We start from the raw sequence: 25,909 nt of genomic DNA, 5'->3' as shown, positions 1-25,909 counted from the left end.
CAAACGGCCTTTAAAATTATTCATCAAACTGTAATTGGTCGGCCTGGTGAAGACGCACTCGGCGATCTTCAACCTGGTAGTTCAGCCAGAACTAAACTGACTTGTACTCTAAATCTACAGATTCATTTATTTATCGTTTCTTTTTTTTGAGACAACAATTAGGAAACTAAATGATGAAAATCTGAATGTTAACAGAAGATAAAGGCAGGGTTGTACTATCTTACAATGATGATATTACTATAACGGCATCAGCGTTGTCAAACATTTTGATTCATCAAAACATGTTGATTCTGAATATTTTCGTCAGTATCGACCCATCAGTACCAGCTGCGCTCTCTCACTCTTCTCTGACTGAGTTTGACAAAGTTAAAATCAAACCAGCCCTTCAATCAATAAGGCGTATTGATGAAGTATTTCCAGAGAATGTACGAGCATTTATCGGCTCTCTGCTTCAGTAAACGTTGGCAGCAGGAACGTCGACACCTTCACTCGTTTGTTCTGAACAAACTCTTATCAGGAACTGTGACGGAGTCATGCTGAAGGCATCCAGTGTCACAACGCAACAAGTCAGAGCAGAGCAAACACAGTGTGTACTGAGACCCTGTCATTACACACACACACACACACACACACACACACACACACACACACACACACACACACACACACACACACACACACACACACACACACACACACACACACACACACACACACACACACACACACGTCTGCCTGCTGCTGGGTGTGTTATGACAAAGACACGAGCTGCTCCACATATCGCACATTTCAGCACTTCATTCCAACTTTCTCCAGCAGTCAGAGAGAAACTGAAGCCTGAATGAACAAGTCTGCGCTCTGATGAGGTGACACACACACACACACACACACACACACACACACACACACACACACACACACACACACACACACACACACGGCAACCTTCTTGTTAATCAACGTCATCTTTTCTTTAGATTTATTTGCCGCCCAAATCTATAAACTCAGAACGAGATCGAGTTTATCTGACCTACAGTTTCAACCAAATCACTGCCATTATCTGAGCATCATGAAAACATGATAATGACAATAACTAATTATATTCACTGGAGGGTAATTTTGTATTTACTAGGCATCGACCGATATGTTTTTTTCAGGGCCACAACCGATACAGATTTTTTAGAAACCAATGAGACTGAAAACCAATATTTGGGACCGTTATAAAAATAAAAATCTGTGTGTCAACATTTTTAATAACCAATGTTGAAATAAACGAAAGCACAATTTACTTAAGTACAATTTTCAGGTACTTTACTGGAGTACTACTGCTGTACTGGAAAGTGTCATGAGATGACTTTTGTTGTGATCTGGTGCCATACAAATAAAGATCGATTGATGTTTAATAAAATGCAGTAAAGTGAAGTTATGTGACTGGCTGATATTCAGCATTGTGAAGATTATCTGTATCAGTGTTTTTTTGTGTCCGATTGCCGATAAGGTAAAAAAGATGCAGTTTGGCTCTGAAGCAGCATCCTTTCTCTGGTAGAGGTCTCACACTATCTGATGTCACAAGTAACAGCTGATCAGCACTGAATTCGCTTACTGAAGTTATAAAAATAAATGAACTGGAGTCAAAGTGAACTGAAAACAAACTGTGCACAAGTACAATACTTTAGTAAATTGTAGTTAGTTACATTCCATCACTGATTATTCTCTACTGTGTAACTAAGATTTAAAATGATCCTGTAAATATATATCAGCTCCAATGATCAGTTAGCCTCCTCCGTCTCCTGGATTACTTATAATCAGTATGGGCTCCTAGAGGAAACTACTGGTCCGGATTAGTCTGAGTAATCAGAGTAATCAGGTGATAGTGTAAATGAAGTCACCATCAACTCTAAATGATCTCAGTCATGGTCAGTAGGCTGTTTCACATTCTGTTAAGCTGCTGCTAGCAGACAGAGAAACAATCTGAGCGTGATGCTAACACTTAGCACACTTCTTCATTGAGATATAAAGGCTGTAACACCTTTACAAACAGAAGGTGTCCTCCATTAGAAACACAACAGTTTGGTCACTGAGGCCCAGCTGTTGATTAGACAGTTAGCTACATTAGCTTCAACACAGGGTGACAAACCAAAATGGCTGCATGGAGATTAGCTGACAGTCAGCTGGATTCACTTCTCCTTTACCAGCCGCTGACTTCATGTCCACAATGAAAAGTTTCATTACACTCATAAGCTAACAGAGCAAAGTGACAACAGCAGTGAATGCTAAATGCTAAGTTACCTTTTGACAGCGCCATGAAGCTATCGACTAGCACCAGTGACGGTAACCTATCGCATTCCGCTATTCGTGCTCTGACCCGTTAGCTTAGCCGCTTAGCCAGCTAGGTTACAAACATTAAGTTAGCCATGACCGTTTGATGTGTGGTAGTTATAAAGTGAAGAGTCACGGGGATTAGCATGTGTGGCTAATTCTACACAGCTTTCTTTTGACCAGTAATGTTTAACTGGAAACGTCCTCCGCTGTTGTTGTGCTTAGCTTCAGTTAGCCTGAGTGCTAAGCTAAGTGTGCTAACCTGGAGCTCGGCCCTCTCCACTTCCCAGTGCGCCCTCTCCATCTCGAACCGGGCCCACTCGTGCTGGATGTAGTGCAGGATGCCGGGGATGGTGTACTGTTGCTGCGGCCGGGGAAGCTCGTCCGGTTGGTGCGGTACCATGACTCCGCTGCCGCTGCCTCCGATCGGCGGATTAGCGCTGCTGTTGCTCCCCTGCTGCTGCTGCTGCTGCTGCTGCGGCGGAGGCTGTCGTGGGGCGCCCGCTCCGACCCCTCCTCCGCCGGGGTGCTCATCCATGTTTTTTTTTTTTTTTTTTTTTTTTTTTTTAGAAAAGTAGAAGGAAAGTCCCAGACAGAAACGGTCCGCTCAACAATTCCCGTCCCCCCTGAATCCCGTTCCCCCGCTCCGGGACTCTCGCGCTGGCTCCGCCGCGGTGTGTGTGCCTGGTTGCCCCCGGAGGGCTGCGGTGAGTGCGGCTGATTGCGGACGCGGTGTTTGTGTGTGGATCTACCCGGCCGCCATTACTGCTCTCTCTCCCTGGATGCGATGATCACGGAGGGAGAACCCAGCCGCGCTGCATGACGGGAACGATACATCCTGCATTTTTCCCTGTCATCCAAATACACTATGTAACGTTCAGATACTAGGAAAACGTAGGAAATCACACATCCCGTTAATTCTTCCATTTAGGACACATTTTCTTTTTATTCGTTTTTAATATAATTTTGTTTTACCTTTCCATCCTGTCTTTACCATATTCTACTGTCACTGATTCTACTTTTGATAAGCTACATATTATCCTTTGGTGAATAAAATATATATCCACGTATTTGTATTGAGGATGAAAATACACACAAAAATAGATTACAGATTAATTAGAGGTTGATGTTCAGTTGATTAATAATCACAACAAACATTAAACTGCCTGTTGAAACAGGTTGTGTCTCTCTCATAAAACATTTCGAAGAAGAAGAAGAAGAAGAAGAAGAACAACAACAACAACAACAACAACAACAATAATGATATTAAAATAGTAATAATAATCCTTTGCTTTATTTTATCGTATTTGATAAATAATATTTGATCGATAGTTGTTATTAAGATCACATTTGTTACTGTGATAACATTAAATGTTTTTGTGCTCCTTTGCCGACAGTCTGATATGTGGGCTGAGTATTGAAGTTCTTTTGTCACCATTTCCTCTGAACGCACCACTGCAGGACTCTACTGCGCATGCGTTTGAAATGCTAACAGGTCTAGCTAGCTTCCTATTGTTGACAGCTGAGTCCTCTCGCTGGTTTCATAGAGAAAAATAGAACTTGACTATAATTGTAATTGATCTGTGAGTGTGTGACTGGCTGCGACGTCTCGTTGTCTACAAACAAAAACTTCCAACAAGCTAAGAGCAGCTAGCTTGTTGTTGCTGTTGTTAGCCTGTGTGATGGAGCTCATTTAGCTGCAGTTCGGCTACAAGCTAACAGCTGCCGGTAAGTCCAAGAAACTTCCAGGATTTTAACCGATACGTGATGTGAAATAATCTCAAATATCACATTAAATGTGTAAAACGAGTTTATTAACGGCTTTTAAATGAGTACAGTGTGCTGCCTTCAGGTGCTCCTCGGAGAGTCCCAACCCTCATAAACGGAGTCTGTGAACGCAACTTCCGGCTGTCTGAAGTGTGTCAAAATGTCTGATACACAAACATCCCGGCAATAATTAAAATCTAGTAATGTTTATTATTCTGCATAATGAGTACATTTACTTTTGATGCTTTAAGAGTATTTTTTTGATGTTTAGACTTTTACTTGTAATAGAGTATTTTCCACTGTGGTATTAGTACTTTTTATTAAGTAAATTTTAGGACTCCTCACAGGCGTCAGAAGTCTGTAAGTTATACATTTTGACCTTTGAACGTCTCATTTGAAAAATTCTGAGGTTTTCTTTCAGGAAAATGAACTGAACGACCCTTTGAGCTCTCTCTCTCTCTCTCTCTCTCTCTCTCTGTGTGTGTGTGTGTGTGTGTGTGTGTGATAGAGAGACGCGTTGTCTCTGCTGTGTGTCTCTGATCAGACGATGATAAAGTTCATGCTGATGGTGAACCGGCAGGGTCAGACCAGACTGTCCAGGTATTACACACCTGTGGAGCTGAGCAGGAGAGCCGTGCTGGAGGCCGACGTGGTCCGCTGCTGCCTGAGCCGCAAGAAGGACCAGGTGACCTCCTGTCTGTCTGTCTGTCTGTGAAGTACACCTGTTGTTTGAGTTAAAACAAAAACAGTGGTATGTTCCTTTAACTGAGCTGCTGTCTGTCCCCAGTGTTCCTTCGTGGAGTATAAAGACTTCAAGCTGGTCTACCGTCAGTACGCTGCTCTGTACATCGTGGTCGGAGTCACAGACAGCGAGGTGAGGAACACGGAAGGAAAAGGAGCAGTTCAACAGTTTGTTAAATGTTTTTACTTTAAATTTAGAAAAATATCAGTCCGCCACTGAAAATAGTCAACAGACGCCTCATTTCCTCCGGTTTGTTTGATAAAAACTACACTGAACCTTTTTAAACATGAAGCTATATCTGTGATGTACAAGTACTTTAATACAAGTATTGATACTGATGCATCAGTGTTGGAGCAGCGTGTTACTGTCGGAGCTGCTCAGCTTTAATGGGAGAAGAAAGAAGGAAAAACAAAGTCACAGCGTCTGTTTGAATGTTTCTGGACTTTTCTGTAATCTTTGATTTTTATTGAATGTTGATTATGTTTCCTCTCGGAGCCTCTACGTGAGAAGTTTAGAGGAGGAACATCTCAACAACTCCATCATCAGAACATGACAAGAACCTCTAGCGAGCCGTCTCAAAGCCAGAAAGATTTGGAACAACTGGTTTATTGTCTGATGATGGTGTGTTTTTGATTTAACGTCTCAGTTCCAGTAACTGGAATCTGTACAACATCTAACTGTGAGATATCGAGGAGTAAAAGGAGGACGTGTCATCACGTCACTGAACCTTTGGGGCCAATAACCCAACATATGAAACATCTGATGAAGGAACGCGTCCAAATAGCACTTTTAAGAAAGACTAATGAAAATGTACAAGTTCAGTGAAACTATAAGCAAATAAAAGAAAAACACTTCATCAGTTGATGATATCGTGATCAGTCGAGGCAGGTCGACTGATTGCAGCTGTCGATAAAACACTCAGGTGTTCTCGTCTCTGAAGTGTCTTATCTTCTGGAGGTGTTTCTTCATCAGGAGTCAAACGACGGCGGTACGTTGGGTTTTAGGTTCCTAGTGCATAATCAGGAAGTAAAAGTGGAAAACTTAAATGTTTTTACAAAAAAAAATCATCTGTGTCTCCTCAGAACGAGCTGTCCGTCTACGAGCTGGTTCATAACTTCGTGGAGGTTTTGGATAAATACTTCAGCCGGGTGGTGAGTTTAGATCCTCCTGATCGTCCCTGCATCATGTTTGTTCTCCTGTCGACCTCCAGTCTGACCGCTGTGTTTCTGTTCGTCTCCACAGAGTGAACTGGACGTATCCTTTCTCAGCTGCTGTCTGTTAGCATGACGATGAGTCAGCACTTCCTGTCTGATATGTAAACATCAGAGGTGTGTGTGTGTGTTTCTTTGACTCGGAGTCGTCATCAGATCATGTTCAACCTGGACAGAGTTCACATCATCCTGGACGAGATGATCCAGAACGGACACATCGTGGAGACGAACAAGAGCCGCGTGCTCGCGCCGCTCACCGCCCTCGACAAGATGGCCGACAGCTGAGGCTCAGAAACCCACAGGAAATGATGTCACAGACTGAAGGAGTCAAGTGATGCTGGAGCGACAGAAATCAGATCGTCCCTGTTGATGCTCTGATTAGCATGTTAGCATGCTAATACAGCTGCATGGACTCAGTTTGTGATTCAGCGGGTTGACTTCAGTGAAATCTGGTTCTTTAGACCCAAACACACAGATTAAAGGGTCAGTTCACCCAAACTATAAAAACATGTCCACAGTTAACATCCTGACATGTTGATGTTGTGTGAAGAGTGATTCTGGTGCAGCGACACAAACAAAACGTTTTATATTGTAATAAAAGTTAAAGTATAAAATGAGTCTAATTTTTATTGGTGTTAAGCTGAAGCACTGAGCAGCACAGGGACACCTGCTGGTTCGAAGATGTTACTGCAGTGCACATCTCAGCAATAAAAGTTTGAGAAGGAAGACAAGGAGAGGAGGAGACAAGAGGGGAGGGGAGAGGAGGTAACAAGGAAGCAAGAGAGGAGACTAAAGAAGAGGAGGAGAGGAGAGTAGGATACAAGGAAGGAGACTAAAGAGGAGACAAGGAGAGGAGGAGACGAGGGGAGGGGAGAGGAGGTAACAAGGAAGCAAGAGAGGAGACTAAAGAGAAGAGGAGGAGAGGAGAGTAGGATACAAGGAAGGAGACTAAAGAGGAGACAAGGAGAGGAGATGTCATGTCGACGTCAGAGAGCAGAGTAAACACTCAGGAGCAGACTTGTGTGTCCTCATGTTAGCTCACTATTAGCATGTAGACCACAGACCACAGGACTCGGTGTTTACTTCATACTTTGCAAACATTTTAATGATTATTTTTTTGGAGCATACACATTTGAAAATATCTGTTTACCTCAAACTGCAACTCGAGTTAAATAAATGTTTATAATATACAAAGAAAATACAAGGAGAGCAGAGCTTCTTACATTTGTTTCTTCTCTTCTGATGTGCCTCGCTGCACACCACCAGTGTTTGTGTCTCTATAGCTTCATCGTAAAAGAACACACAATGCACTCTGACCTTTGACCTCTACAGCTGGTCAGAAACAACCCCAAAACTGTCGCACACACGGAAACAAAAAGCAATAAAACAAAAAATAAAAACGAAAAGAGAAAGAGGAGGAGGAGGAAGAGGAGGAGCGTGATTGTTTGAAGGAGGAGACAGAAGCTACGAGTCAAACCAGGCACTAAACTGAGGACAGACAGGAGGAGGGTCCACACACACACACACACACACACACTCACTCACTCACTCACTCACTCACTCACTCACACACACACACGCAGCAGCTCAGCTGGGTGAGGATGATGATGGTGATGAAGGTGATGAAGGTTAAGGATGTGAGCTTTAATTTATTCTGCAACATGAATCCTCCTCCTCGTCCTTCAGCAGGCGGTCAGTCAGTCAGTCAGTCAGTCGGCTGGTTTGATTGGCTGGCTGATCTGTCAATCACGCAGCGGGCGGCGAGACGGACTCGAGGAGCATGCTCTGTGGCGGCGGCGGTCAGTTGAGGTGGAAGCCTTTCTCCATGGTGGCGGCGAGCAGACGCTCTCTCATGATGTCCTCGGAGGAATATTCAGGAAGCTTCAGGTAGTGAACGCACGTGTTGACTGACGGGTAACTGGAGTCTGTGGCGTCGACCTGCGGGGGGGGCAGCAGCCAATCAGATTCACACAATCATGACATCATCAAACATTAAGGCCTGAACCTACAAGGAGGGGACAGGAGTAGGAGCAGCAGCCAATCAGAGAGCAGCTCACCTTCCTGACGATGGTGAGGCGAGGGTGCAGGTTGGCGAGGCCTCCGGGGGGCAGCGTGGAGCAGCCGGTGGTGAACTGAAGGAACGCTTTCCTCTCGTCAGACGACATCCCGCACAGAACTCTGACGAAGCGCAGGAAGCCGGGACTGAAGAGAGACGAGACGGGACCCATCAGAACCAGAACAACCTGTCTGTGCGCCTCACCTGTCTGTCTGTCTGTCTGTCTGTCTGTCTGTCTGTCCTCAATTCAATTCAAAACACTTTATTTGTCCCCGGGGGACAATTCAAGGGAATGACAAGGTCCCACCGAGATATGAGCTCGGATCGCTGGATTCAAAGTCCAGAGTGCTAACCATTACACCTGTCTGTCTGTCTGTCTGTCTGTCTGCCTCACCTGTCTGTCTGTCTGTAGGACTCACCTGTCTCTGGTGTAACCCAGCTTTGGTTCTGTGTAGTTGATGATGTCATCAGCAGTCCATGAAGGTGATTGGTTACCGCAGAGGATCATCTGGACCTCCTTATGACTGAAGGAGCTCAACTTCTCCATCGGAAAGACTCGATTAAAACCCTCTGAGGAGGAGGAGGAGGGAGAGGAAGAGGAAGAGGAGGAGAAGGAGATTCTTGTTAGTTCATGTGATGAGCAGAAACATGAGCAGTGTGTGTGTGTCTCTGTGTGTGTGTGTGTGTGTGTGTGTCTCTCTCTCTCTCTGTGTGTGTGTGTGTCTCTGTGTGTGTGTGTGTGTGTACCTCTGAAGGCCTCCATCTGTTTCTGGATGCCTGTGTGCATACACAAGTCAAACATCAGCTCCACGTACTCCTCTGCGTTCTCCATGGTAACCATCTGTAAACACACACACAGTTTGTCAGTCTGTCCACACCATCGTCATCATCATCATCATCATCACTAATGATGTCATCAGCTCTCAGGTGGACTCTTACCTCGTCGTCTCCGTTTGGTTTCAGATCCACAGCTGAGAAACCGTGAACCTTCGAGGACGGACAGAACTGGAAGTTCAACCTGGAGGACGAGACGACAGTTAGCTTCCTGTGTGTGTGTGTGTGTGTGTGTGTGTGTGTGTGTGTGTGTGTGTGCACCGTACCCGAGGTCCTCGATGCTGAGGGGGGGTCCGGAGCCCAGTGGGTTCCTCAGCATCAGGTCCTGCAGCCTGGTGTTCTTCTCATCTTCAGATAAACTCTTACTGGACAGAATCTGCCTCCTCTTCACCACCAGCTCCTTCACCTCCTTCAGGAAACTAGCCCTGCAGGAGGAAGAGGAGGAGGAGGAGGAGGAGGGGGGAGAGGAGGAGGAGGAGGAGGAGGAGGGAGAGGGAGAGGGAGAGGAGGAGGGAGAGGAGGAGGAGCAGTAGTTCCATCAGTGCTGTTTGTGTTTATGATTAATAAACATGACCTCAGTGTCTTCAGGTCGTTCTGAGACGAGGAGCTCATTAAAATGGCCGTGTTCTGTCCCGGGCCTCACCTGTGCGGGTTGACGAGCTGGAAGTCGTCCCAGGTGAGGATGCCGTGGTACCAGGCGGGCGGTTTGGGTTTCGGGGGGTCCATGATGAACTCGGACTTGGAGTCCTCGTCGAAGCTGCCCACAGAGTACGTCTCCTGGCTCTCCTCGGTGGACGCCTCCGACTGCACCTCTGACAGCAGCAGGAAGGGCGTCAGGTGGGGTCTGTCTGGGTCGTGGCCCTGCGGCGAGCTGCGGGACTGGTACAGCAGCTTGCTCATGTTGGACTTGATGTCTCCCATGCAGAGCAGCTTGAAGAAGGGCTGAGAGACGGGCAGGTCCACCAGCCGGTTGTCCTGGATGCACTTGGCCAGGAAGACGCCCAGGAAGTGGAAGAGCTTGGTGATCCGCTCCAGCTCCTCGCTGTCCTGAGGGAACGGCGCCGGGAACAGGCCGCAGGAGCGCTGCACGTAGAAACCAGGAGGCTTCAGACCGCCGCCCAGGTCCACCTGAGACACACAGACAGATTGATGACATCACAGGACAGACTGATGACATCACAGGACGGACACACTGAGGTCGATTTCTTCTTCACTGATATGAATGCCATTTCTGTTCCAGAGATCCTTTTTTGCTCATAGAGTGCTCACTCGTAGAGGAAAAACGTAACTGAACTACACTGATAACACTTCCAAAGATCCTTCATTAATTTACTAGTGAAGAGGGCTCACTCTGGACAGATTTGAGGGGGGAAGTCAAGCCATCTTTGTAAAGGTGCACTGTATAAGAACTGGCCACATGTTGAAATACTCCAACAAACAGATGGCAGCATATTACCAGAGTAACAGCTAAGTGCTGCCAACCGTAGCTGCCATTAGCTAGCTAGCACGGTTAGCCATGCAGCTAGCGGTCCGGCCTGGGAGTGTTGGTCTTTGGATCCTGACAGGCCGGGTCAGGTTCTCAATGTGTCACCTGTATAACCAAACTGAGCCCACGTGAAACTATTCATCCTGTAAGTTTAAACACTTCCAAAATACAAGAACTTCCAGCGACCGCAACAAAGATTTAAACAGCAATAAAGACGAGGCTGCTTCACAGTAACATCGCTGCAGATGTGAAGCTACTAGAACGAAGGCATCAACGTCAGTATTTTAGGTTTTGAGGGTCCAAATGACATTGAATATTAAATATCAAGTGTTTCGTTTCTACAGTTATATAGAAGAAGTCATTGCAGACCTGCAGCAGCAGATGTGACAAACTGAATTTAAAAACCCTGCTGCCTATGAATCAGGTAGTTTTTATGTCTCACCTGTCGGGACTCGTCATCGGGGAAGTCGTCGTCACACAGCCAGATCCCCAGAGACGTTCTCTGAAACTCTGCAGCCACCAGAGCGTAAAACTCCAGAGTCGGACCGAGACCTGTTCCCTCCTCACCCTGAAACTCCACCTGACACACAGAGCACATCACACATGTTCATGACAGCACTGAAACTGGAGGAAGGCAGAAAACATGGACAGATGCACTAAGTTGATTCATAATACTTTAAATTAAATGTATGTACAAGTAAATAATGTCATTACACTTCAACACAAACAGAACAAACTCCACCTGCAGGTGAAGATTTGATGAAAAAGCTTCAGAACGAGTCAGTTACAGGACTTGGAGGCCGTTTGTTGACTCGTTACAAAAATCACTTTCAACTTCATACATTTTTAAGATGGTGGCAACCAAATGAAAACCAAACCCTCAGAATCAAAAAGGGACTTTAAACACCTGGAAAACTTTATCTGTTGAATGAAACTGTATGAATAATAAATGTAGCTGCAGGTGTCGCAGTCATTCTGCGGCGTCGCTCTCTCACCTCCAGCACGGACTTCCTGTCGGCGTGGAGCTGCATGACGGACTCGGCCCACTCCATCATGGCTTCTCCTCGGGGGACTTTGACTCGCTCGTGTTTGAGCCGACCCACCCTGAACTCTCCGGGGTCGTCGCGTCTCACCGTGGTGGACGGCCGAGAGCGCTCCATGGTCGCCTCGCGCCGGTTCTGGAGCCACACAATCGCCCTGCAGACACGGGTCAGGAAGTCAGGTTCAGGTTCTGACTGCTGTGAGGGTTTATTATAATTAACAGACTCACTAATGATGCTGGAATTAAGAAATGAAAGGAGGACATAATAAAAACAGAAAACTACAAAAAGAAACTGAAAGAAAAACGTGAATGAAGCTAAAAAGACGACTTTTTAACAAACGCACTGGGGACTTTGTTCTCGGTTAAGCTTCAGGGTTTTACATCTGTCCCTCACCTTTGGGTGGCGTGAGAGAGCAGAGGCTCCAACAGACACCAGAAAGGTAATATATGTAAAATGTATTAAGACTTCTGCTGTTTTAATCCTTCATTTTCAATCAATGTCTGAAAACAAAGTTTATTCACTTCACAGATTCTTTCTGACTGATTCTTTGGACTTCAGTATTTTCTCTGACTGTCTCGTTTGTCTGGTTTATTTTGAACATGTCCTCTTCACACATTAGTCTGTACATCTTATTGCGAGTCTCAAAGTCGTCCAAGAGAAAATGTGTAGAATGTATTTAATTAAGTCTGATATGAAGTTAAAGCTGCTCTGAGCCTGACAGTTTAAAGCCCTGTTGTTGTGTGTCGGTAGGAGAGGCTCAGGAGTCGGGTGATGTCCCGCAGGTTCGTCTTCAGTCTCACCTGGACGCTCCGAACGCTGTGCAGGTGAAGTAAAGCTGTCGGGTCTCAAAGGGGATGAGGAAAGGACACTTGGAGGTGAGCTGTTCACACCAGTCAGGCAGAGCTCCGCTGGCCAGAGCCAGAGGCTCCTGAGGGACAGAAACAGTCACATCAACATCCTGCTGCTGCTTTGTGTCATCAATAACCAGCTGATGAAGAAACATCGTCGATGATTTAACATCCGATTCATCAGTTAAAGTGTTTTGTGTGTTTAGAAGAAGTGGAAAATGTATATTTCCCTGAAACGCCTTTATGTGGTTTAAATATGTTTAACATCTTTATTTTTATTCATTCATCTCAACAACAGCCCACGTTGTGTTTTGCATCAGACGGACCGACCTCGATCTGCTGCAGGATCTTGGTTGTGATCTTCTTACTGGTGAACTCCTCTGGAGACGCGTTGAACTGCAGCTCGTCAAAATCTGAACCAAGAGACAAATTTAACTCATACACAGAAAATAGGAGCATAATATTTTAAGCATTTTCTGTAGTCCATAGTTGGCTCCCTTCACAATCGATTAGTCATCAATAATGTCTGAAATATGTTTCAAGTTGTCCCACAGGCTACTTTAGAAGTTAAAGAACAGATAAACACCAAGTGACGTGAGTAATAAACAAAATTACACAAAATAATGACAGCCGGTCCGTCACTAGTCAACCACTGGCCCAACGTTTTATACACGTGTGTTTTATACATGTGTTGTTTGTGTTGTTTGTGTGTTTTATACATGTGTTGTTTGTGTTGTTTGTGTGTTTTATACATGTGTTGTTTGTGTTTTATACATGTGTTGTTTGTGTTGTTTGTGTGTGTTTTATACATGTGTTGTTTGTGTTGTTTGTGTGTGTTTTATACATGTGTTGTTTGTGTTGTTTGTGTGTGTTTTATACATGTGTTGTGTGTGTTTTATACATGTGTTGTTTGTGTTTTATACATGTGTTGTTTGTGTTGTTTGTGTGTGTTTTATACATGTGTTGTTTGTGTTGTTTGTGTGTGTTTTATACATGTGTTGTTTGTGTTGTTTGTGTGTGTTTTATACATGTGTTGTTTGTGTTTTATACATGTGTTGTTTGTGTGTGTTTTATATGTGTGTGTTTTATACATGTGTTGTTTGTGTTTTATACATGTGTTGTTTGTGTTGTTTGTGTGTGTTTTATACATGTGTTGTTTGTGTGTGTTTTATACATGTGTTGTTTGTGATGTTTGTGTGTGTTTTATACATGTGTTGTGTGTGTTTTATACATGTGTTGTTTGTGTTGTTTGTGTGTGTTTTATACATGTGTTGTTTGTGTTTTATACATGTGTTGTTTGTGTTGTTTGTGTGTGTTTTATACATGTGTTGTTTGTGTTGTTTGTGTGTGTTTTATACATGTGTTGTTTGTGTTGTTTGTGTGTGTTTTATACATGTGTTGTTTGTGTGTTTTATACATGTGTTGTTTGTGTTGTATACATGTGTTGTTTGTGTTTTATACATGTGTTGTTTGTGTGTGTTTTATACATGTGTTGTTTGTGTGTGTTTTATACATGTGTTGTTTGTGTGTGTTTTATACATGTGTTGTTTGTGTGTGTTTTATACATGTGTTGTTTGTGTGTGTTTTATACATGTGTTGTTTGTGTGTTTTATACATGTGTTGTGTGTGTTTTATACATGTGTTGTTTGTGTGTGTTTTATACATGTGTTGTTTGTGTGTGTTTTATACATGTGTTGTTTGTGTTGTTTGTGTGTGTTTTATACATGTGTTGTTTGTGTTGTTTGTGTGTGTTTTATACATGTGTTGTTTGTGTGTGTTTTATATGTGTGTGTTTTATACATGTGTTGTTTGTGTTTTATACATGTGTTGTTTGTGTTTTATACATGTGTTGTTTGTGTGTGTTTTATATGTGTGTGTTTTATACATGTGTTGTTTGTGTTTTATACATGTGTTGTTTGTGTTTTATACATGTGTTGTTTGTGTTGTTTGTGTGTGTTTTATACATGTGTTGTTTGTGTGTGTTTTATACATGTGTTGTTTGTGTGTGTTTTATACATGTGTTGTTTGTGTTGTGTGTGTGTTTTATACATGTGTTGTTTGTGTGTGTTTTATACATGTGTTGTTTGTGTTGTTTGTGTGTGTTTTATACATGTGTTGTTTGTGTGTGTTTTATATGTGTGTGTTTTATACATGTGTTGTTTGTGTGTGTTTTATATGTGTGTGTTTTATACATGTGTTGTTTGTGTTGTTTGTGTGTGTTTTATACATGTGTTGTTTGTGTTGTTTGTGTGTGTTTTATACATGTGTTGTTTGTGTTGTTTGTGTGTGTTTTATACATGTGTTGTTTGTGTTTTATACATGTGTTGTTTGTGTGTGTTTTATATGTGTGTGTTTTATACATGTGTTTGTGTTTTATACATGTGTTGTTTGTGTGTGTTTTATACATGTGTTGTTTGTGTTTTATACATGTGTTGTGTGTGTTTTATACATGTGTTGTTTGTGTGTGTTTTATACATGTGTTGTTTGTGTGTGTTTTATATGTGTGTGTTTTATACATGTGTTGTTTGTGTGTGTTTTATATGTGTGTGTTTTATACATGTGTTGTTTGTGTGTGTTTTATATGTGTGTGTTTTATACATGTGTTGTTTGTGTTTTATACATGTGTTGTTTGTGTGTGTTTTATATGTGTGTGTTTTATACATGTGTTGTTTGTGTTTTATACATGTGTTGTTTGTGTGTGTTTTATATGTGTGTGTTTTATACATGTGTTGTTTGTGTTGTTTGTGTTTTATACATGTGTTGTTTGTGTGTGTTCATACCTTCCTGCAGCGTGCGAGGGTTGGAGGTGGCGTCTCCTCCGATGATGTAGAGGATGCGCAGCAGCTGTAGGACGTCCTCGACTCCACAGGCGTTCTGGCTGCAGCCCGCCTTCGCCTGCGCCACCTCTCTGGCTATGCCCAGAATCTCACTGCTCTGATTGGCTGAAAGCGAGCTCGGGCTCAGACCGCCAGAGCGACTGCCAACGCTGTGTTCACACAAGTCCTGCAGGAGGGAAAATGACGTGAAGTGAGGCCTGTGACAAGGAAACCATCACAGAGAGGGTGTGTGTGTGTTTGCAGTGTGACTCACCATCTTCCCGCTCTCCTTCTCTTTGTCGGAGTCCTTCAGCTCTCTGTACATTATCCTGCAGACACAACAGCCAGAATCAATACTCTGTCATCTCTGACATTCATCAGATCCAGACTGTGGCGCTCCTCTTACGTGTATGTCGGCTCCCAGATGCGTCGCAGTTTGTCCGTCTTCACGGCTCCGTTGCAGGACAGCTGCAGCAGCCGCTGGACGTAGTAGAAGATGGTCGACTTGTAGTTGGACAGAGGAAGCTCCACCTCCCGGGTCGTACCGAGCCCCGCCACCTGAACACACACGCAACATTTAGACCTGGAAAATGACTTTTACAGCCGCCAACATCAGACAGAGGTTTTCTGAAGGTATACATATAAACTTTCACGTTTCGACCTTCAATTTCCAGAATTTATGGGACCGTGTGATCAATTCAGCCGTTTAGTCGTCATGAAGGGTTGGTTGTGGTTGTCTTACCTTTAGAGTGAGAGACAGGTGAGGAGACGGAGCGCACTCCACCTCCTCCTGAACCTCCGAACGAGGAGTTCCTGACAGAAGAGAAAGGAAAATGAATCTGAGTGGAAATACTCACAGAACTGAGTGAGCATCACTATAACAGACCACACTTACTGTACTTTTTACTTTGCTACTACGAGTATTTCTGAGTTCCCTCCCTACATCCCAAATATCTGAACCTGCAGCCCTCTGCCTGGATTTTCTTATTTTCTCTCTTTGTTGCTGCTCGGGACGCTTTACCAACCCAACATGTGGCTATTTGACATCCTGGGAATGAGACTCAACTATCAACTATCTTTGTGGTGCGTTCAGGAACAGCTGGGACAAATCCTACTGACTCTACCTTTAACTTTAACAGTCTTTGAATTATATTAATATGACGTGAGCTTCAGTTAGCTTTGACCACAAATGTCCTTCAGAGGGAGACTTTTTACTCTGATACTCTGAGTACATGTCAGAGCCTGTACTCGATTACTTTTACTGGAGTAAAGAAGCTGAGTCAGCACTTCTACTTTTACCAGAGTCTGTTTTTACACAAGTATCTGAACTTCTGCTGGAGGACACACTGTGTGGACCTCTCTTCTGATTCTCAGGTCAACACAGCGAGTGACGGCTCAGATTTAACTTGTCTGTTTTGGGTTAACTCAACTGTTGATGCAGCGATTATTGATTTTGATGACAGTTATAATCTTATGAAATATCTTAGATTGATAATTATAAAAAGAGGTTTGGTTGACTTCTGTCCCCACAACGTTTCTTTGTTGCGTTCTCCAACATGAAAGAAATAAAGAGCCTCTCTTAGCGTCGGTCTTCTGTTCTTGAGGCGACTTCATTCTGTAATCTACAAACGGTGCAGCGCTCCTTTTCCTGCTGTGTTGCCGTTGGTTACAGTTACCTGGTGGGGGGATCTCCAGGTCGGTGGTCTGCTGGACGTTGGTTCTTCCCGGTCGGGGGTCGAAGGCGGGGACGAGAGCAGAGAACTGTCTCTTCAGGACGAAGTCGTCATCCCACGTCCTCCTGCGACCTCCTTTGGTCTCATACTCCTCCTCCTCCTGCAGGACGGCAGCAGCCACATACTCATCATCACACCCTCTGACATCACTTCCTGTTTCTCACTACTCATGCCACAAACAGAGAAGGTATATTACCAGAACCTCCTCGTACTCCTGGTCCTCCTGATTGTCGTCTTCGTTCTCGTCATCGTCGTCGTCGGGCTCTGGAAGGTCCTCCTCATCGTCCAGCTCGGCCAATAGCGTGTTGGCACGACAACTGTCCAGGAAGTCTACAGGAAGTTGAAAAAGACACACAAGAGGAACGATAATGTTGTTTTTGATGAAAATGTGACGCAGCTTCAACTCTTGTGTATTCAAACGAACTCTGAAAAGATTTAGACCAACAGACGGAGCTGAATCGACCCGGACACACAGACAAAGTTTAATTAGTTCTAAATGTGGATTTGCTGCTGTGAACACGTTCAGACCGAAGACCGACAGGACTCGAGACTCATCTCTTTACACTGGTGCGCCTAAAGCTTTCATTTGTGTTCACCCAATAATAATCATTTAATCTCACTTCTGAACACATTGTTTTGACAAGACTGAAGGTGCAGATCAATGTTTTTCTTCTTTAAAATCACAGCACGTGCAACAAGAAATCATGTTCAACTCAAATGTTCAAGAAATAAAGTTACAAAGCTGAAGTGTTTGATAAACTCAATAACTCTTATAGGTGTAAAAAACACTTACTGATTTAGAATTAATGGAACAACTTCATGTTTTTAGAATCAAACCTGCTTTAAAGCCGATTTATCTTCTGGTTTATTGACAGAGTGTGATATCCTCACAGAATCATGTCTGATTATGTGAACAGGATACTTTTACTTCTAATCTGCTCCCGGTGCCAGAAATGTTAGGAAGCAAGTTAGCTGAAGCAGGCTGTGTGTGTGTGTGTGTGTGTGTGTGTGTGTGTGTGTGTGTGTGTGTGTGTGTGTGTGTGTGTGTGTGTGACCAGTTAATTGGGGACGGTTAAAGGACAACAGTCGTGTCAGTTAGTGATCAGGGTCAGTCTGCAGGAGATTAATTTAAATCTAATAGATTTCCCGGCGGACATTTTGACTCGACAGAGCAGAAAAGCACAGGTGGAATTTATAACATTAATGAAGGCTGCATTCCATTTCGGTGCGCTGGTTCCACGGGTCTCGTATTGTGGATACTCACTGACATTACTCACTGGGACACTAAATAGAACGGAGCCATCGTTAATGTAATTGGACTCACCTGTGCTGCTTTGACAAGTCAAAATGTCTGCCGTGTGTGTGTGTGTGTGTGTGTGTGTGTGTGTGTGTGTGTGTGTGTGTGTGTGTGGTCACCATAGAGAGAGAACTCCGCCTCCTGGCCGGTGTCGCTCTCGCTGGACGTGGACGTCAGGCTGGTCGTCAGGGTGTTGCTTAGCAACTGTCCCACCGACAGCCCTGTGGTTGCTGTGGCTACGTTATTGCTGCTGGTTACTATGGAGGTTGACATGGTAACGGTGGAGGTGGTGCCGGTGGTGGTGAGGTTAGGAAAGCTCTGAGCGCCCATGAGAGGAGAAGCTGCAAACAAACAAACAAACAAACAAACAAACAGAGGGCAGTTAGTGAGCAGCAGGTGAAGCTCGTTAAGCTCCAGTCAGCTGACTGGAAACAGCTGCTGTGATTGGCTGGAGGAGGCTCATGCTGTTCACCCAGCAGGATGCAGACCGGAGCAGCCACCCTGCACCTGGTCTCACCTGGCTGCATCGGTGTAGTATTAGTGTACTAATACTGCAGTACTCCCTGGCTGCATCAGTGTAGTGTTAGTGTGGTAATACTGCAGTACTCCCTGGCTGCATCAGTGTAGTGTTAGTGTGGTAATACTGCAGTACTCCCTGGCTGCATCAGTGTAGTGTTAGTGTGGTAATACTGCAGTACTCCCTGGCTACTACAGTGTAGTGTTAGTGTAGTAATACTGCAGTACTCCCTGACTGCATCAGTGTAGTGTTAGTGTGGTAATACTGCAGTACTCCCTGGCTGCATCAGTGTAGTGTTAGTGTGGTAATACTGCAGTACTCCCTGGCTGCATCAGTGTAGTGTTAGTGTGGTAATACTGCAGTACTCCCTGACTGCATCAGTGTAGTGTTTGTGTAGTAATACTGCAGTACTCCCTGGCTACTACAGTGTAGTGTTAGTGTATTAATACTGCAGTACTCACTTGCAGTACTCATGACGTTCCTGCCCAGCGTGTTGGTGTTGTTGTCGCTGCTGCTGCGGCTCAGGTTCATGTTGTTGGTGGCGTTGGTGCGCGACATGTTGGGAGCGCGGCGGACAAACGACTCCATGAGGCTGGCCTCCCGTGAGGACAGGTTGGGCACGCTGGCGCTGGAGCTCATGGGAGCGCCGGCGGCCAGCAGGGAGCTGACAGAGAGCCGGGCGTTCGCCGCCGAGCACAGAGGCCTCTGGGAAGGCGTGTCCTTGCTAGACGACTCCGACACGGAGCTGACGTCAGGCGAGCTCACGCTCACCAGCCCCATTGAGATCGCCGTAGCGGGGTCAGTGCTTGCTGCGGATGAGTCCTTGTTTCTGGATTCGTCGCCGGGGGCGGACGTGTCGGCGGTGAGCGTGCCGGAGCTGGAGGCCGAGCCGGAGCCGCCCTCCACCGCGGAGGACAGCACGACGATCGGCTCCTGCTGCTGTCCGTCAGAGCCGACCCCGACCCCAGTCACTCCTCCCACCCCGGAGCCCTGGTCGAGCAGCAGCCCCTCGGCCCTCCTCTCCAGCCGCAGACCCCCCGTGCCCGGCAGCCCCACGGAGGAGCTCAGGCTGATGTCGGAGGAGGAGGCGACGCTGCAGACGGAGCTGCTGCTGCCCTTCCTGCTGGAGGAGCTGGCCCCGCCCAGCGACGTGGCCCCGCCCTTGTCTGGACAGTTATTTTTCACCAGGCTGCTCCACGACTGCTGCTGCGAGGACGACGAGGTGGAGGAGGATGAGGAGGACGTGGTGGTGGTGGTGCCGCCGCTGGCCGCCGGCGTCACCGAGGGTCCCACCGTGGAGGAGGCGGGGCCTGAAACAGTGGATGAGACAGGTTTGGGTGACGGCGCTGTGGCAGCCGACTCAGGGTCGTACCCTGGAGCAAGCTTGAGGTCAAACTTCCCTTCAGCGCCCATACGGTAAGAGTTAGAGCCGCCAGCATCCCAGGTTACATCAATCCAGCCTGGATGGACAGAGAGATAGGAGGGAGACGGACGGATGGATGTCAGAGACCCGGCAGAGAGAGAGACAGACAGAGAGAGAGACAGGTAGAGGTAGAGACAGGTAGACAGACAGCAGAGAAGCAGCTTACAGTCAGAGCAGCTCCACACTGGACCAGGACTGTTTGTTTGAAATGTTCCTTTGAGGTCAGTGACTCGTGATTGTAATAATCACAAGAACATTTAACAGGACTTCATTTCACCTGCCCTCTTCTCAGCAGCTTGTTCAGATGAAGGCATTTCTTCTTTTACATAAATCTCATTTTAGTCCCAACTGGTTTTTTTTTTTAAGTTTCATGTAAACCAAGTTAAACTTTTGTGAAAAATTTTAATTTTTTGAGACATAACTGTTGTTTGACCTGAATAACGATAACCGATCGTACATCAACCCAAAGTGTCAGTTTGGACAATCAGCAATGATGCTCTTTGTCCAGAACCGCCTGCTGCATCTTTAAATGATAAGTTTGGGTTCAATCAATCTTTATTCGTACAGCGCCAATTCACAACGAAACTCATCTCAATGCACTTTCCAAACTGAAACTGCTCTAAACCAAACATGCTGATGAATTTACTAACAGAGAACCAACATTTCCCCCATGAGCAGAACTTGAGAAAAAAAAACTGCCTTCAACAGTCAGAAACCTCGAGCAGAACCGGACTCAGTGGGCGACCATCTGCCTCGAAACAGGTTTTATTACTTTAAGTTTCACAACACCCTACAAAGAACACTAATGCTGAGTAATAAACCCCAATTCTGTTTAAACACGGACTGAATTTTGTCTGTAGCACCAAGTATTTAAAGTATTCATTATATCATTTATAATCATACAAGGATCGTGTTTATTAATCAGTAAGTGTTTATATGAATTAAAATAATGATGATAATAACATTCAGAGGATGAAGTATTTTTTTTAATTACAGTAGTTTTGTATATTTATATTTAAATTATTTTAGAAAGACATAATTTAGTGCAGAAAAAGAAAGAAAAAGGAAGTAATTACACTTTATTTGTGGCTTTAATTAATGTTATGTGGCAGTTATTGTCCCAGTAAACTTGAAATATATTTACATTTCTATGCTACTTTTTCTTAATTCAATTAGCTGTGAATATGTTCACTCTGTGCAGCATGAAGGGGACTGAAGTGTTTCATTCTGATGTGTACAAGGACAAATAAACTAGTGATCCTTAAAAATATGAACCCATTTTGATTGAATTCATCTTTGTTTTAAGTTAAATATCTGCAGCTCACTCGTTGTCTTTTATTCTGAGCGACTGATGTTATTAAACTTTAGATTTATAGAATATAAAACTGTTGTGTCCAAACATATTGAGGTCGCACTGCTTTGAGGAACAATGTGTCGCCATGTTCGAGGAGGTTTTTGGTCCAGGTGGAGCGATGAGAGAGAAAAATATGAACACAGTCACAGAAAATGACAATCAAAGCAAAAGTAGAAAATATTTCTGGCAAATGCAAAGCGTCAAAGCCACACAGAAAGAAATTAAACTGAGAAACAACAATAATCCTGCTGTATGATTTTTAAATGATAATCAACAGAGCTGCTGGTGGCGTCTCCATGCGCTCAGCTCGCTGACAGAACATCAGATCTGGATTCAAACACAGAAACACAGAGAGGAGCGAGAGGCAGGGAGGAAGAGGAGGAAGAGGAGGAGGAGGAGGAAGGTGTTTGTTACGTCCTGCACGAGCACAGATGTGAACTTTTGTTTCAATCTGATCTCACTGACGTGCGGACTGTGCATGCTGGGATCAGACCGATCAATATTTCACTCTTTTAAGATGCTCAGTGTCGTAAACACTGCGGTGAGTCCGACTACAATCACAAGCTGCCTTCACTCGACGCCGCGACAGAAGCTGAACAACTCGATACGAGAAGAAGAACTCATTCACTTGAAAGATGAAGAAACAAGGTCGAAGCTTCAAACTGTCTCTTTCTGTTCTTTGTTTATTTCACATCGTCACCCACAACTAATACATTACCGATAAATTATTACAGAATTCTGTCAAATTATAACACCGAAAACGGGCGCAACTTTTGCTGGTTTCATCTCGCGTAGTGAGCCGTAGTGTACGACAGACGCCTCATCCTGAAGCCCCATGACGTCCCGACAGAAAGACGAGGGGGTCAGATGTTTTCTGCCCTGCATGAGGTGATGCAGTGGCACATGAAGCCAAAAATACTCAACTTCCGGGCTATAAAATTCCCCGATCTTCCCCGTTATGGGGCCAAGAGAGCGTTAGTGAGAGACTTCCACTGAGCCGGCTAACTTGAATAGAGATAAAATAATTTAATCTTTGAAAATGTATAGCTTGTTAACTGCTGTGATGTGCACTGGGCTCTCAGTGCTGCTAAATCACAGGTAACCTACACACAGTACTGCGCCTGAAAGCATCTTTCCCTATGTGGGCCGTGTAGTCACAGTTTAGCGGTGTAGTTTCCAACACCGATGTCAGGATGTGTCCGAGGTTCTCAGAGGTTTCAGGTTAAGCTCTTGTTAAAGGGCGTGTTTAGGAAAGTTCAGGGAGAAAAATGTTAATGTAGAAATGTTCCTGTCTTCTTACAGGAACCTGCTGAGTTTAGATCCTGTAAAACAGAACGATGCTGATTACAGAGTCAGACATGAACTGACTGTGGGCAGATACTTGAACCAGCAGGTTGTACGACTTGGCCACCACGCTTTGCAGTTAAACTTACTAAATGCATTTGCAACTATGTTCTTACATTTATGTATGATTTTGATATAAAAACCTGCAGAAGCCGTTTTCATTTCATTTCATTTGCCTTTGATATACAGCACTTAGGACCATTTTCATTTAGTTTTCCTGTGGTGAATCTAGAAACCAGCACTGATTTGACCATTTTTCCCCTCATGCATGTCTTTATATTCTGTGTGTCCGTTAGAGGCGTTGAAAAGAAAACAAGGTAATTGGTTGTGTGATGCTGAAGGAACGAAAAAGGTGGAACTAAAGTGCGATGGTAGTTCAGCACCCGGACAAGTTTTCTTTAAATTAATTTTCAAACAAGGCAGCGGTTTATGTTATTTAACGACTGCGTAATTACCTTTGCAAGATGAACATTAAGCAGGCCACATGTCACAAGACGTTACGAGCTCGTGATGACGGAGCAGCTGTCAGCAGGAACAAACAAGACCAGCTGACAACTGCTAACAAACACACACCGCAGCGTTCAATACAACTAAACAACTGTGTGTTGAAGAAAATAACTCTGCTCAGTGTGGAACTTTTTAAAATAAAAGGCTGCAGATCGTTTATCTCGTGTGTCAGCAATTTTGAATTGGGAATCTTTTTGAATCGAACACCCAAAAAATGAAAATCGAACCATGAGATTACCAAAAACTCACACACCTAATATCTGTGCTCGTTTGCTCTCCTCAGTCTCTGAATGAAGTGTTTCAGAGACCAGAAAGACGTTATATAAATGCAGTCCATTTGGAGTTTGCTGTAAATTTAAACAACTGATGTTATTCTGCACAAAAATGTGAACTTCTGAACTTCAAATTATGAAAAGTACAAACACAAGTTTTCAAATTGAGAACTTGATGGCACAAATATCTTCCCACAGTTGAGCCTCTGCGTACAGAAACAGGAAGTTCCTCCGAACAAAACCTTAAAACAAGTCAAGTAATGAAACATGAAACAAATTCAAACAGTTAAACTGGCTCCTCTGAAGCTGCAGGATGAGTTGTGAGTTTTAATTTCTCAGTTTCTGTCTTCTCGGGACGCGTCTTACCGTTGTGAGCCTCTCCGGTGACGGTGCCCTCTCCCGCCGGGTTTCCATCCTGGTCGCGCCACTTCCAGTCGATGCCGCGGACGACCCGCGCCCCTGGGACGATGTACTTCATCACCTGGGAGCGAAACAGGCGCCGCTGGCGACGAAGGTTCGCCTCTGCCTCTTTCACAGCTTTACCTGAGGGGAGGAGAGAGATAGAAGGGGTGATATCAAACATTCAACTGATACATGAAGGACAGAGAGGGATAAATCAGCAGCAAGAACACAAGATGGCGGCCGTACCGAGCTGGTCCTCACAGACGGCGGTGACGGTGCCGTACAGCTCGAGTCCAGACAGAGACAGATAGTGAGTCTGACCGCTGGCGTTCTTCCCCATCTGTTTGATCCTGATGTGTCTCCACCCCTGCTTCTCCTCTTTGGACGGGTCCAGAGGCCACGTGGCTGTTGACCTGAGACAGACAAACACACACACACACACACACACACACACACACACACACACACACATTATAAGCTTTTGGTTGTGTGGAGGCTCTTGGTGTTCATTTATTTATAGGATTAGAGGAGAATTCTGGGTACTGATGATTAACTCTCTCTATATGTCGTACCCCGGTTCGTTGAGGCTGCAATCGTCTACGTGCGTGTAGAGAGTCGTCCAGTTCTGACCGTCCTTCGACACCTGAAACACCCAGTTCCTCAACGCAGAGCGGCCATAACCCCTGAGAGAGAAGAAGAAGATAGAATTGATATATTAAATATATTTGAATTGTCCTGAATCGACCTAAGATGTGCGTTTCTTTTGTCCTCTGGTGCTTGTTTTCGTACCTGGCGTGTCTCAGTGTGTACGCTGAGGGAATGACCCAGAGGCCGAGGTCGACAGCGAACCAGGCGTTCTTGTCGTCATTGGTGTGGCAGTTGAGAGCGGAGCTATCCCGACTGAGGATGTCCTCCAGCCGCCCGTAGGGGAGGTTACGCCCCTCTGATGATGTCACCACCACGAGGCCATAGGCAGCTGGATTCACCCACTCATACGCCGTCCTGACGGGAGCAGAAATGAGGTGTGATGAGATAAAAGTCCCTTAAAATCAATAACAAATATCTAGAAGTGTATGAATGAAAGATTAAGCAGGTTTCATTTGCCTGGAAACACACCAAACAATATCAGACCAAACTCCATTCAAACATCTGCTATATTTATTCTGCTGTATTTGACGTCAAAATAAAACGATGCTATAGAAGCTCCTCAGTTTGCCTTCAAGGTAGAAAGAGTACAAAAATATTAAATATAGTCTGAGTGAACTTACTTGGCGTTGGTTCCGACCCAGTAGATGATTCCGTTCTCGTCGAAGTCGTGCTGGTGTCTGAACGTGAAGGTCTGTCCTTCCCTCAGCTTCCTCACGAAGACGAAGGACGAGCGCTCGAAGTCGTACCACTGCTTCGCCACCTGGAGGAGAGGAGGGGGAGGACGGAGGTCAAAACTGAACTGCATCTCACATTAAAGTAAAGTGAGTGGAGGCGATGCCTTTGGTGTTCTCACCATCTTCAGTAGGTACTGCTCCAGAGACTCCACAGTCGCGAGCGGTTCCATCTTCAACATGCGACCCGTCCGGTCGATCAGAGCCGTCTCGCCCGGCGCTCGCTCCAGACGGAACCGCAGCCTCCTCGTCAAGATCTGACGAGCACAAGAACTCGCTGTTAAGTTTGTCCTTCAGACATCAACCAACAGATTCCTGAAAACACACCTGGATCCAGAGCACACGGAGACCCACCTGCAGGTTGTATGTGGAGCCTGGAGTGTCGTACAGGTGCAGAGGTAGACGTTCTATTGACTCCAGGACAGCTATCAGTTTACGGATTAAGGCAACAGCTGGTCGGCTGCAAACACACACACACACACACACACACACACACACACACACACACACACACACACACACACACACACACACACACACACACACACACACACACACA

General features: G+C 44.9%; 3 protein-coding genes across 5 annotated transcripts in view; 1 reads left to right on the top strand and 2 right to left on the bottom strand.

Annotated features, from left to right (window-relative positions):
* Positions 1 to 3,138, bottom strand: part of strn3 (striatin, calmodulin binding protein 3) — a 19,878-nt gene extending 16,740 nt beyond the window's left edge. The window contains exon 1 of the mRNA XM_084381362.1: positions 2,582 to 3,138. Within this exon, the coding sequence (XP_084237488.1) occupies positions 2,582 to 2,857 (276 nt within the window). The 5' untranslated portion in view covers positions 2,858 to 3,138. The remainder of the gene's footprint in view (positions 1 to 2,581) is intronic.
* Positions 2,313 to 6,653, top strand: ap4s1 (adaptor related protein complex 4 subunit sigma 1). 3 transcript variants are annotated; one of them, XM_084381375.1, is made up of 6 exons: positions 2,313 to 2,331; positions 4,631 to 4,771; positions 4,874 to 4,960; positions 5,911 to 5,979; positions 6,071 to 6,082; positions 6,196 to 6,653. In XM_084381375.1, exons 2-6 carry the CDS (start codon positions 4,634 to 4,636, stop codon positions 6,322 to 6,324), a joined length of 435 nt encoding a protein of 144 aa, XP_084237501.1. In that variant the 5' UTR covers positions 2,313 to 2,331; positions 4,631 to 4,633; the 3' UTR covers positions 6,325 to 6,653. The 3 variants fall into 3 exon arrangements, with proteins under 3 accessions (XP_084237501.1, XP_084237500.1, XP_084237499.1); XM_084381374.1 differs by lacking the exon at positions 2,313 to 2,331 and adding an exon at positions 3,784 to 4,047; XM_084381373.1 differs by lacking the exon at positions 2,313 to 2,331 and adding an exon at positions 3,784 to 4,047 and having other exon boundaries at positions 4,595 to 4,771.
* A 464-nt stretch (positions 6,654 to 7,117) lies between these two features.
* Positions 7,118 to 25,909, bottom strand: part of hectd1 (HECT domain containing 1) — a 33,307-nt gene continuing 14,515 nt past the window's right edge. The window contains 27 exon segments of the mRNA XM_084381354.1: positions 7,118 to 7,977; positions 8,097 to 8,241; positions 8,515 to 8,665; positions 8,843 to 8,936; positions 9,035 to 9,113; positions 9,196 to 9,354; positions 9,573 to 10,057; positions 10,858 to 10,995; positions 11,411 to 11,612; positions 12,259 to 12,386; positions 12,637 to 12,719; positions 15,087 to 15,309; positions 15,397 to 15,451; positions 15,529 to 15,680; positions 15,865 to 15,935; positions 16,799 to 16,960; positions 16,963 to 17,039; positions 17,041 to 17,185; positions 18,272 to 18,493; positions 19,131 to 20,129; positions 23,936 to 24,112; positions 24,218 to 24,384; positions 24,544 to 24,654; positions 24,761 to 24,973; positions 25,240 to 25,379; positions 25,473 to 25,607; positions 25,705 to 25,810. Coding sequence (XP_084237480.1) covers positions 7,840 to 7,977; positions 8,097 to 8,241; positions 8,515 to 8,665; positions 8,843 to 8,936; positions 9,035 to 9,113; positions 9,196 to 9,354; positions 9,573 to 10,057; positions 10,858 to 10,995; positions 11,411 to 11,612; positions 12,259 to 12,386; positions 12,637 to 12,719; positions 15,087 to 15,309; positions 15,397 to 15,451; positions 15,529 to 15,680; positions 15,865 to 15,935; positions 16,799 to 16,960; positions 16,963 to 17,039; positions 17,041 to 17,185; positions 18,272 to 18,493; positions 19,131 to 20,129; positions 23,936 to 24,112; positions 24,218 to 24,384; positions 24,544 to 24,654; positions 24,761 to 24,973; positions 25,240 to 25,379; positions 25,473 to 25,607; positions 25,705 to 25,810 — 4,957 coding nt within the window. The 3' untranslated portion in view covers positions 7,118 to 7,839.

The sequence above is a fragment of the Pagrus pagrus genome, assembly GCF_965226575.1.
Source record: "Pagrus pagrus genome assembly, chromosome: 18".
NCBI classification, from domain to species: domain Eukaryota; kingdom Metazoa; phylum Chordata; class Actinopteri; order Spariformes; family Sparidae; genus Pagrus; species Pagrus pagrus.
This window is presented reverse-complemented; position numbering and strand designations above follow the sequence as displayed.

Excerpts from the sequence above, each read along its gene's own strand:
- ap4s1 (XM_084381375.1), top strand. The coding sequence starts at position 4,634 with ATGATAAAGTTCATGCTGATGGTGAACCGGCAGGGTCAGACCAGACTG. Across the intron at positions 4,772-4,873 it reads TGAGCCGCAAGAAGGACCAG|TGTTCCTTCGTGGAGTATAA; the intron begins GTGACCTCCTGT and ends GTCTGTCCCCAG. Across the intron at positions 4,961-5,910 it reads TCGGAGTCACAGACAGCGAG|AACGAGCTGTCCGTCTACGA; the intron begins GTGAGGAACACG and ends GTGTCTCCTCAG.